We start from the raw sequence: 13,104 nt of genomic DNA, 5'->3' as shown, positions 1-13,104 counted from the left end.
CACAGTGTATGTAATATAGGCTGATCACTCTAATACATGTAATATAGGCTGATCAGTGTAATACATGTAACATGGGCAGATCACAGTATATTTATTACTTGTAATATAGGCCAATCAGTGTATGTAATACATGTAATATAGGCTGATCAGTGTAATACATGTAACATGGGCAGATCACAGTATATTTATTACTTGTAATATCGGCCAATCAGTGTATGTAATACATGTAACATAGGCTGATCAGTGAAATACATGTAATATAGGCCAATCATAGTGTTTATAATACATGTAATATTGGCCAATCACAGTGTATGTATTACATGTAACATAGGCTGATCAGTGAAATACATGTAATATAGGCCAATCATAGTGTATGTAATATAGGCTGATCATAGTGTTTATAATACATGTAATATAGGCAGGTCACAGTATATTTATTACTTGTAATATAGGCCAATCACAGTGTATGTATTACATGTAACATAGGCTGATCAGTGAAATACATGTAACATAGGCTGATCATGGTGTATGTAATACATGTAACATAGGCTGATCAAAGTGTATGTATTACATGTGATAGAGACCAATCATAATGTATCTAATACATGTAATATAAGCAATCACATTACATGTGTATGTATAAATGCAAATAAAAGTTTTTAGCTCCGCTGTCGACTTTGTCGAGCGGAGCTTATCATATGAGTGATTGTCCGTCGTCGTCATCCGTGTCAATGTTTTACTTGTTCGACTTCTTCTTGAAAACTACAAACCTGAATGCTTTGATACTTGGTGTATATGTACCTTGGGTAGACCTCTCTTAGGTTTGTTCATTTCATCTTGATATCTTCAATTCTCTAATTTTGGTGAATATTTTTGTCATTTTTGGTAAAAAGTGATATTTTCGACTTCTTGTTAAAAACCGCAAGTGCAATTGCTTTGATATTACATATATAGTTACTACATGTGGACCTCTCTCAGATTTGTTCATTTTGTAATGATATCTTTAATTTTCTAATTTTGGTGAATATTTTTGTCATTTTTGGTAAAAAGTGATATTTTCGACTTCTTGTTAAAAACCGCAAGTCCAATTGCTTTGATACTACATATATAGGTACTACATGTGGACCACTCTCAGATTTGTTCATTTCATGATGATATCTTCAATTCTCTAATTTTGGTGAATATTTTTGTCATTTTTGGTAAAAAGTGCTATTTTCGACTTCTTGTTAAAAACCGCAAGTCCGATTGCTTTGATATTACTTATATAGATACTACATGTGGACCTCTCTCAGATTTGTTCATTTTGTGATGATATCTTCAATTCTCTAATTTTTGGTGAATATTTTTGTCATTTTTGGTAAAAAGTGATATTTTCGACTTCTTGTTAAAAACTGCAAGTCCAATTGCTTTGATACTACATATATAGGTACTACATGTGGACCACTCTCAGATTTGTTCATTTCGTGATGATATCTTCAATTCTCTAATTTTGGTGAATATTTTTGTCATTTTTGGTAAAAAGTGATATTTTCGACTTCTTGTTAAAAACCGCAAGTCCGATTGCTTTGATATTACTTATATAGATACTACATGTGGACCTCTCTCAGATTTGTTCATTTTGTGATGATATCTTCAATTCTCTAATTTTTGGTGAATATTTTTGTCATTTTTGGTAAAAAGTGATATTTTCGACTTCTTGTTAAAAACTGCAAGTCCAATTGCTTTGATACTACATATATAGTTACTACATGTGGACCACTCTCAGATTTGTTCATTTCGTGATAATATCTTCAATTCTCTAATTTTGGTGAATATTTTTGTCATTTTTGGTAAAAAGTGATATTTTCGACTTCTTGTTAAAAACTGTAAGTCCGATTGCTTTGATACTATACATATTGTTCATTTTCTAATGATGTCTTCAGTTCTTTAATTGAAATGTGCATTGCTAACAGCGGAGCTATCTCAGCCGAGAGGCTGCTTGTTGTTTGTTATAGTAATCCTGACTATATATTGCTACTGTATATAACTTTGATTTTTCTTTCAGTTGAAAATTGGACATCAATTCCAACCGACAAAAAGACATCTTCAAATATATCAAATGTTATTATTGAAAGTAAACCATCTCCTGAAATCTTAAAAAATGATGAAGCAATAAAATTATCCAATAATGTGGAACATACTGATGAGAAGCAGAGTAACCATAGCAACCATCGTCTCATAAAAACCAGTAGTTGTGAACATATGATTGAATTGAATGTTGAAATTTCTGACGATTTACTGACAGATAGGAAAAATGGTGAAGTAGGAATTACGCAGAGATCCTCATTTAGGATTGTAACTGATGATTATACTATGAAAAAGAATACACCTAAGAAAGATATTAATGAAAACACCAGCAGCAAAAAAATGTGCGAAAAACCAGTGTCAGATACAGTGGATGTGCATTCAACTTTTAAATTGCAGGACCCCCCAAAATCTAAAATTGTGAACTCTGCGTCTAAGGATTCAATGAAAATATCAAATGGTGCTGTGGATAGTAATGTTGAAAGCGGTATTGTTGATGGTAGTGCTGGAAGCAGTGTCGTTGATACAAAAGCTGGAAGCGGTGTCGCTGATAGTAGTGTTGGAAGCAGTGTTGTTGATAGTAGTGTTGGAAGCAGTGTTGTTGATAGTAGTGTTGGAAGCAGTGTCGTTGATAGTAGTGTTGGAAGCAGTGTCGTTGATAGTAGTGTTGGAAGCAGTGTCGTTGATAGTAGTGTTGGAAGCAGTGTCGTTGATAGTAATGCTGAAAAACACATTGAGCAGGATAATATTGTATCACAAAATGTTACATCATTGGAACATAAAGAAAATGAACAAACGTCAGACTCAAAAACATTGGATAGTCAACTTGGAGAATCACAAGTTTTGCATATGCCTGACCCAACATCAAGTAATGTTAGCAATGCAAGTATGCCATCTAGAGTCAGCGAATGGTGAGTACTCTCATCTCACTATTTAGTTTTCAGAGTATTTTTAAGAGAAAGGCTTGGCAAACAACATTATGATTCCAGATGAAAGAGCTCCACAAATATAACAGAATGCAATTATCATTTTTTCATATCACTTTTCATTCCTTGGATATTTAACTTTTCATCAGTGTCGTGTAATCCACCATCTTGATTCTTCAACAAAGGATTGTGGGTAAAATATGCCTGGGCTTCCCCTTTTGCCTGGACTTCTTTTTTAAGTTTACTGATCAATAACAAGTTTCCTATTGAAAATATAAATTTGATGTCCTAGTTGATTATTGGCTGAGAGAAAATGTATGCACCACTCTCCATTTGTGTTTGTGTCGTTAGAAGTTTAAAAGCAAGATCTTACATTTTTGGGTCTGTGCATGCAAAGAAGTGTGTCTGTTTAATGTCATTTATCGACATGCCTTGATTTTGTTCAAAGGTAGTAATATGATGATACTGTACATGTGCACTTGTGATTGTTGTGTCTACCTCTATATTCACATGTGATGTTGTGTCTACCTCTATATTCACATGTGATGTTGTCTCTACCTCTATATTCACATGTGATGTTGTCTCTACCTCTATATTCACATGTGATGTTGTCTCTACCTCTATATTCAAATGTGATGTTGTCTCTACCTCTATATTCACATGTGATGTTGTCTCTACCTCTATATTCAAATGTGATGTTGTCTCTACCTCTATATTCACATGTGATGTTGTCTCTACCTCTATATTCACATGTGATGTTGTCTCTACTTCTATATTCAAATGTGATGTTGTCTCTACCTCTATATTCACATGTGATGTTGTCTCTACCTCTATATTCAAATGTGATGTTGTCTCTACCTCTATATTCAAATGTGATGTTGTCTCTACCTCTATATTCACATGTGATGTTGTCTCTACCTCTATATTCAAATGTGATGTTGTCTCTACCTCTATATTCAAATGTGATGTTGTCTCTACCTCTATATTCACATGTGATGTTGTCTCTACCTCTATATTCACATGTGATGTTGTCTCTACCTCTATATTCACATGTGATGTTGTCTCTACCTCTATATTCACATGTGATGTTGTCTCTACCTCTATATTCACATGTGATGTTGTCTCTACCTCTATATTCACATGTGATGTTGTCTCTACCTCTATATTCACATGTGATGTTGTCTCTACCTCTATATTCAAATGTGATGTTGTCTCTACCTCTATATTCAAATGTGATGTTGTCTCTACCTCTATATTCACATGTGATGTTGTCTCTACCTCTATATTCACATGTGATGTTGTCTCTACTTCTATATTCAAATGTGATGTTGTGTCTACCTCTATATTCAAATGTGATGTTGTCTCTACCTCTATATTCACATGTGATGTTGTCTCTACCTCTATATTCACATGTGATGTTGTCTCTACCTCTATATTCAAATGTGATGTTGTCTCTACCTCTATATTCACATGTGATGTTGTCTCTACCTCTATATTCACATGTGATGTTGTCTCTACCTCTATATTCACATGTGATGTTGTACCTCTATATTCGAATGTGATGTTGTCTCTACCTCTATATTCACATGTGATGTTGTCTCTACCTCTATATTCACATGTGATGTTGTCTCTACCTCTATATTCACATGTGATGTTGTCTCTACCTCTATATTCACATGTGATGTTGTCTCTACCTCTATATTCAAATGTGATGTTCTCTCTACCTCTATATTCAAATGTGATGTTGTCTCTACCTCTATATTCAAATGTGATGTTGTCTCTACCTCTATATTCACATGTGATGTTGTCTCTACCTCTATATTCACATGTGATGTTGTCTCTACCTCTATATTCACATGTGATGTTGTCTCTACCTCTATATTCACATGTGATGTTGTACCTCTATATTCGAATGTGATGTTGTCTCTACCTCTATATTCACATGTGATGTTGTCTCTACCTCTATATTCACATGTGATGTTGTCTCTACCTCTATATTCACATGTGATGTTGTCTCTACCTCTATATTCAAATGTGATGTTGTCTCTACCTCTATATTCACATGTGATGTTGTCTCTACCTCTATATTCACATGTGATGTTGTCTCTACCTCTATATTCACATGTGATGTTGTCTCTACCTCTATATTCACATGTGATGTTGTCTCTACCTCTATATTCACATGTGATGTTGTCTCTACCTCTATATTCACATGTGATGTTGTCTCTACCTCTATATTCACATGTGATGTTGTCTCTACCTCTATATTCACATGTGATGTTGTCTCTACCTCTATATTCACATGTGATGTTGTCTCTACCTCTATATTCACATGTGATGTTGTCTCTACCTCTATATTCACATGTGATGTTGTCTCTACCTCTATATTCACATGTGATGTTGTCTCTACCTCTATATTCAAATGTGATGTTGTCTCTACCTCTATATTCACATGTGATGTTGTCTCTACCTCTATATTCACATGTGATGTTGTCTCTACCTCTATATTCACATGTGATGTTGTCTCTACCTCTATATTCACATGTGATGTTGTCTCTACCTCTATATTCACATGTGATGTTGTCTCTACCTCTATATTCACATGTGATGTTGTCTCTACCTCTATATTCACATGTGATTGTTGTCTCTACCTCTATATTCACATGTGATGTTGTCTCTACCTCTATATTCACATGTGATGTTGTCTCTACCTCTATATTCACATGTGATGTTGTCTCTACCTCTATATTCACATGTGATGTTGTCTCTACCTCTATATTCAAATGTGATGTTGTCTCTACCTCTATATTCACATGTGATGTTGTCTCTACCTCTATATTCACATGTGATGTTGTCTCTACCTCTATATTCACATGTGATGTTGTCTCTACCTCTATATTCACATGTGATTGTTGTCTCTACCTCTATATTCACATGTGATGTTGTCTCTACCTCTATATTCACATGTGATGTTGTCTCTACCTCTATATTCACATGTGATGTTGTCTCTACCTCTATATTCACATGTGATGTTGTCTCTACCTCTATATTCAAATGTGATGTTGTCTCTACCTCTATATTCACATGTGATGTTGTCTCTACCTCTATATTCACATGTGATGTTGTCTCTACCTCTATATTCACATGTGATGTTGTCTCTACCTCTATATTCACATGTGATGTTGTCTCTACCTCTATATTCACATGTGATGTTGTCTCTACCTCTATATTCACATGTGATTGTTGTCTCTACCTCTATATTCACATGTGATGTTGTCTCTACCTCTATATTCACATGTGATGTTGTCTCTACCTCTATATTCACATGTGATGTTGTCTCTACCTCTATATTCACATGTGATGTTGTCTCTACCTCTGTATTCACATGTGATTGTTGTCTTCCGATAACCACATAAATCTTTTGTCAATATTTTTTTTATTGGTGACAGTTATGAGGTGAAGATTATTGCTGGTGTTCCGGTCAAGATGCCAATTGTGTCATGTGATGTTGTAAGTAATTTATTGTCATTCTATCTTGATTGATGCTATACAACAATTGATTGGTTAATCATTGATCTACTAGGTCAAAGGTCGGTTATCAGTCAAATGGATCAGTGATAATAGCTCTGTGTCTAAACAACAATGGTTTGCAAGACACACTACAAAGAAGATTGTTAATTTTTTAATTTAGGTTTGCAGTTGATATAGTTTTTTAAACTCAGATAGGTTGTAACTTGATATCACAAAGTTAATGTTTTTTATTTTGCCTTGTGTGGTCTGAACTATGAGTGCTTGCATTCTAACTTGGTAAAAATACCCGTGTTTGAGGATTGAATGCTGGCCTTCCATCTAATATTTTATGTTGTTCATTCCAAAATGGTATAGTTTGGCCATTGTATCGTGTTCATATGGCACATTGCATTGTGCAAGAGCTGGTCTGACAACGGCGTTTAGGATCTGGTCCATCCCTTTTATGACGATGTCAAAAACGCCGACGCCGAAACGGCATATCCTGTTCACACACTCATTTTAACAACGGTCTCAAATAAAAGGCGCTGTGACAACGGCTTCGTCCACTGAGAACACCACTTATGATGCCTTAGCAAAGGTCACAATAAGTTGACTATGTTTGTAATAACAATGTCCTTATCTTTATAGTACCAGTAAGCTACTGAAATCATTAGGAAGTAAGGTCAAAGGTCAATCTAAGATTAGCATCAGTATGAGGAAGTAGTTGTTTGTGTTACTTTTAGTTGTTTTACATGGAATGGCGGACGACTCCCACATCAATATTGGATCGTCGTTTGTTGTAGGTTTGCTATTTACACTGATACCATGAAGGGGAGGGACCCTTTCACATACATCATGGGTCCTGGCTTGGTAGGAAGAAATGTGGTCTTGATAACATTTTTTTCTTGTGCTTCCACCAATTGTTTACATTTTCCAATATGTTTCAAGTGTCAGCTTACCATAGAAAATTGTTTGTTGATTGGTTGCACATGGAAGTGGAAGTGTGTTGGTTGTTAATTATTTGAACAATTTCAAATGATGCCTCTACAGTAAATAGAAAGAAACGTCAGTCATCCAGAATGATAACTTCATTATTAATCATACACTGTATATACTCAGTTATTATGTTCTCACATCGTTCATTTCCGGTGTGTAATAATAGTATGTCCATTTCATTCATTATACAAATGTATGTGTATGTCTTCAACTAACACTCTTATTTTTTTTTCTTTTCCATCGAGAAGAAAAGAAGAAAAAAGGTGGCCCCCACAAAAAAGAAAGGTAAACTTTTATGAAATTATTTTGCTGTCATTATGCGTTATTAATTATAAAGTATTAATTAAACTGTATTAATTATATACAATATTATCATGATATCACTATATATATTTCATAACAAATATTAACAGTGTTTATTTTTTTGTTCACTATTCTAAACTCAAATTAAAATATAACAAAAACTAAAAAAAGCTTTTTCTGAGTCACTGAATGAAACTATGCCTCAAGTACCCTGATAAAAAAATGTTATTTTTTTCTTTCAGTTTGAAATGGCCTTGCTTCTTAAATTTCAGTTTCTATTCCTCTTATTCCCGAGTTGACAATGAATGCTTAATAAGGAAGACAATATTGTAATCAAATATCATGTATTAAAAACATCTACATTTTGGGAATCTGTCAAATAGAAAGAGGTTCCTTTTATTGACAAATGTGTGTGAAATAATGGCATTGACATTTGCCTTGTGTTACATTGACACATTTCATTGAATCATTTATTTGCCACATGCTAACCATTTGACATCATTGAATCACTTATTTCCCACATGACAAGCAAATTACATCATTTAATCACTCATTTCTTCTAGCCACATTTCATTGAATCATTTACTTGACACGCTTGCCGAATTGAACACATTTTTATTTAATCATTTATTTCACTGTTATGTTTCATTGAATCATTTACTTGACACTTCTGCTTGCCACATCAAACACATTTCATTTAATCACTTATTTCACCTAGTCATGTTTCATTGAATCATTTACTTAACACTTCCACTTGACGCATGCCATGTGTCAAATAGTTGACAATCATTGAATGACTTATTTGACACTTTCACTTGTCACATTCAAAACCTTTCATTCAATCATTTATTTGACACGTATCCCATATTTGACAAATGCTGTTAATTTAGTATTTTAGTCATGCTTGCCTCAATGTAACTATAGCAACTGTTATCAGGTATATCATTATCCACTAAATCTTATTTCAATATTTATAGTTGATAGAAGAATATCATGTAAAAATCTTGGTGTTGGTGAGTGTCAAGGCTGGCTGTGGAAGAAGGAAGAAAGAAAAGGATTTGGAAATAAATGGAACAAAAGATGGTTTGTTTTGAAAGAATATTCACTCTTCTACTACAAAGAAAGAAGTGTAAGTGTAAATTTTTAATGCCATATTTGTTTGTATCAATGGATGAAACATTTTGCACTTTTCTGTGATTTCTTAGTAAATTCTGAACTGAATGGAGATAATTACTCATCAGCTACAGATATTGATCAATTATTATATAAAAAAAATCGAAAAATTTAAATTAATTTTTTTGAAAAATTACTGAAGTTGACTTTGCTGCACAAAAGGTAAACAACAAACAACCTAACGGAACATATAAAACTACTGAACTTTGTCTCAGCTGAGTATTTTCCAAACTAGGGTGTAACTGTCGGTTTTTAGCTCCGCTGTCGACTTTGTCGAGCGGAGCTTATCATATAAGTGATTGTCCGTCGTCGTCCGTGTCAATGTTTTACTTTTTCGACTTCTTCTTGAAAACTACAAGCCTGAATGCTTTGATACTTGGTGTATATGTACCTTGGGTAGACCTCTCTTAGGTTTGTTCATTTCATGTTGATATCTTCAATTCTCTAATTTTGGTGAATATTTTTGTCATTTTTGGTAAAAAGTGATATTTTCGACTTCTTGTTAAAAACCGCAAGTGCAATTGCTTTGATATTACATATATAGGTACTACATGTGGACCTCTCTCAGATTTGTTCATTTTGTAATGATATCTTTAATTCTCTAATTTTGGTGAATATTTTTGTCATTTTTGGTAAAAAGTGATATTTTCGACTTCTTGTTAAAAACCGCAAGTCCAATTGCTTTGATACTACATATATAGGTACTACATGTGGACCTCTCTCAGATTTGTTCATTTCGTGATATCTTCAATTCTCTAATTTTGGTGAATATTTTTGTAATTTTTGGTAAAAAGTGATATTTTCGACTTCTTGTTAAAAACTGTAAGTCCGATTGCTTTGATATTACATATATAGATAGTACATGTGGACCTCTCTCAGATTTGTTTGTTTTGTGATGATATCTTCAATTCTCTATCTATTTTGGTGAATATTTTTGTAATTTTTGGTAAAAAGTGATATTTTCGACTTCTTGTTAAAAACTGTAAGTCCGATTGCTTTGATACTATTCATATTGTTCATTTTCTAATGATGTCTTCAGTTCTTTAATTGAAATGTGCATTGCTAACAGCGGAGCTATCTCAGCCGATAGGCTGCTTGTTTAAAATGTCAGTGTTGCTTACATAATTAATGTTATCATAATTAATGTTGTAGTCACTTCGTGCCACTGGTGTGATAAGTCTGCCTGGTTATCGTGTTTCTCCCGCTGCACATTCTGAAACAAAACGACAGTTGTAAGTATAACCTCTTTTTCATTTTTTGTTGTTGAGTGTTCTCTATATTGGATGCCATGTTTACAAAAGTACTATTATTAAATATTATTATTATATATTTGTCATCGTAAGTTACAGCTTGTCGTAATTTTGCAGTATTTTACGGGGGTATTTTCATCCTACCATATAAGGAAATGGGAATTCCAAATATGAAACGATTATGTGCATAAATGTCCTCTAATAATAAAAACAAACATGGCAGCTCTCAGAGTTTGACCGGTCCCCATACAAAGAAGTTTGCTGATTTGTTCTAAACTTTTTGTATTTCGGCATTCCTATGATGTATTCTTGGGAGGAAAATATGTATAATAATAAGGTAATTACGAGATTACCAAATAGTATGCAATCAGACAGTATATGGTTGCATCGACCTCCGCTGTCAATACTCCTTTAAAAATAACAATTTAATCACTCATAAGAGCTGTGGCTACTAGGTTGCTAATTGGAATCTATATACTGCGTAAAACAATATTATACTTGCCAACATTGACAATACTTTCACTAACAATTGTAAACATAAATATACATTCAAGGAATTCAATATATCTTATGCAAGTTTTGCACTTCAACTATTTACATAAGTGTTTTGTCCCTTCAGGGTTCAAACGTTCCAAATATATGTAACCAGCTATCTACTATGCATAATACAATGATTAAGTTAACAGTTCTATATCACTATCCTCGGGGGCGGAGCTACATCACGGACGTTCTACGTTGCTAAGACGCGCACCACTGTACCACGTATTTCTATGCGTTTTGTGCGCGCTGCTGTGGAACGCCGGTGGAGCCTGGCGGTGGAGCCGGTGAAAACACGAGAAAACAACACAAACTCAACTTTGAAGTAATCCTGAACAACCAAATTCATATATGTTACACACGTAGGGCCAATCTTGTTACACTGTTCAGGGGACTCTCAACAACCATCACAAAGTACTGTTTTCTGCGAGGTTTTGGTCTTTGTTTTCACCGGGAGGGTTGCCAGGCGGTAGAAAATGCCTGGATGTCCGCCCCCGAGGATAGTCAGGTTTTGTCCACAGCTTTGTGTGCATTCAGTGGGTTATTGGAATTCTTCTGCATAATGTCAAACAATGGCGCAAATTCATCCTGTAAATTTACCCCCAGGGTACATTTATCTCAGTTTAGCCGTGGATTTGTTTTATGGTCGATTTATAAATATCTATTAGCAATTCAAAATGGCAGTTGGAAACTGTTCAACCAATCACAGCAACTCTGATTTTAACGTCACTGGTGCAGATGAATATAATTTCAAAATTGTTTTTATAATAGTGACATCTAATCAGCAATCTGCCTTGGACATAGAGGTCAGAACAAAAGTGTGCCCCAATAGTGAATCAAAATTTGAATCTACATGTATAAGTATTACATTTGTAGATAATCTAAAACGAGTGTGGTGCAGAAATAGAAGTAAACTATCAATCCTTTTCATCAATTGAACCTGCTACAGCACAACACTCGTATGAATCTTTATATGCGTTATTTCTGCAGTGCTTTTAAGATCTGCCATCCTAATGTTGAGAAAGAATTCCTGTTTGCATCAGAAAGATCAGAGGACATGTCAAAATGGATGAATGCCCTAGGATTAGCATCCATTGCATATCATGATGTCAAAGATAACACTCGTATGGAAAAGAAAACAGAAAATAGAAGGAAATTTACTGCAGTACCGGAATCTCCAATATCACCAACATCACCTGCATCAGGTAAAAATACATTGTAAATCAACCTGAATATTTATAAATGGAAATGGCAATTACACATACTATGAGTGAATACTGGGACCTAGATTGTTATAATTTATGTATGATTGATGTTTGAGAACTTCACAGAATAGAGGAGGACACCTGTTGATCCAATCCTGTCATCTCATTCGGACTGATTTCAAATTTTAATTACATTTATGAAAATGAATATGCCTATGCTGACTTCAGTGTATACTTAATACTGTGCCTATGTATTGGATGTTTTGCTAGCCATAATATGTGTGAACAAACAGTCTGTGGTAAATTGGCATATTTAGAAATTGATTTACCATTTGCAATGTCATTGTCAAAGAACAATATTAAGGGAGCATTGTCAAGGAACCAATATCAAGGGTGTGTTGTCAATGAAGCATTGTCAAGGGGCAATGTTTGAATCAAAATGTTAAAATATTTACATTGATGTCATTATTTTAATTAATTCAAATGAAAAAATTGATTAAAATTTTAAAAGTTGTCAATACTTAATTGACTAATAAGCTTTAAGACATTATATAACAGTGTTGGACAAAAACTTGAAATCAACAACTTAGCTTATTATTATCTTGTCAATTTCTAGCTGCTCTTTACTATAGTGAGAGTGAAGATGACACAGAAGATGACCACCAATCACCAATCTCTAGTAAATCACCATCTGCACAGACAACACCATCCCAGTCGCCAGTAGCTGACCGACTTCCTCGTATAGCACCATCTACAAATTCAACACCATCACAGTCACCAGTTTTGGATCGTATTCCCCATATAGTGCCATCTACAAATTTAACACCGTCACATTCACCAGTGTTAGATAGAGTTTCTCGGATATCACCATCTACAAATTCACCGTCGCAGTCACCAGTATTTGAACGATCTTCTCATATATCCCCCTCAATGAACATAACACCATTACAGTCTTCAGCAAGACAGAGCACCTCTTCAAACTCACCATGGACAGGAAGGTCCAGTGCAACATCATTGGCCACTAGTAGTACTTCAGCTAAAGAAGATCAAAAGAAATCAGATTCAGGTAAAATATTGAATTCTTGTTTTATTAACCACTTGGGTTGGTTGTCGTCATCCTGTCAGGAATGGTTGTCGTCA

General features: G+C 34.3%; 1 protein-coding gene across 1 annotated transcript in view; it reads left to right on the top strand.

Annotated features, from left to right (window-relative positions):
- LOC100375319 (connector enhancer of kinase suppressor of ras 2-like) overlaps positions 1-13,104 on the top strand; it is a 62,592-nt gene that overhangs the window by 38,964 nt on the left and 10,524 nt on the right. The window contains exons 9-15 of the mRNA XM_085505699.1: positions 2,045-2,975; positions 6,440-6,500; positions 7,745-7,781; positions 8,777-8,928; positions 10,125-10,204; positions 11,750-11,964; positions 12,581-13,030. Coding sequence (XP_085361825.1) covers positions 2,045-2,975; positions 6,440-6,500; positions 7,745-7,781; positions 8,777-8,928; positions 10,125-10,204; positions 11,750-11,964; positions 12,581-13,030 — 1,926 coding nt within the window. The remainder of the gene's footprint in view (positions 1-2,044; positions 2,976-6,439; positions 6,501-7,744; positions 7,782-8,776; positions 8,929-10,124; positions 10,205-11,749; positions 11,965-12,580; positions 13,031-13,104) is intronic.

The sequence above is a fragment of the Saccoglossus kowalevskii genome, chromosome 11 (assembly GCF_978046115.1).
Source record: "Saccoglossus kowalevskii chromosome 11, keSacKowa6.1, whole genome shotgun sequence".
Classification (NCBI taxonomy): Eukaryota; Metazoa; Hemichordata; class Enteropneusta; family Harrimaniidae; genus Saccoglossus; species Saccoglossus kowalevskii.
This window is presented reverse-complemented; position numbering and strand designations above follow the sequence as displayed.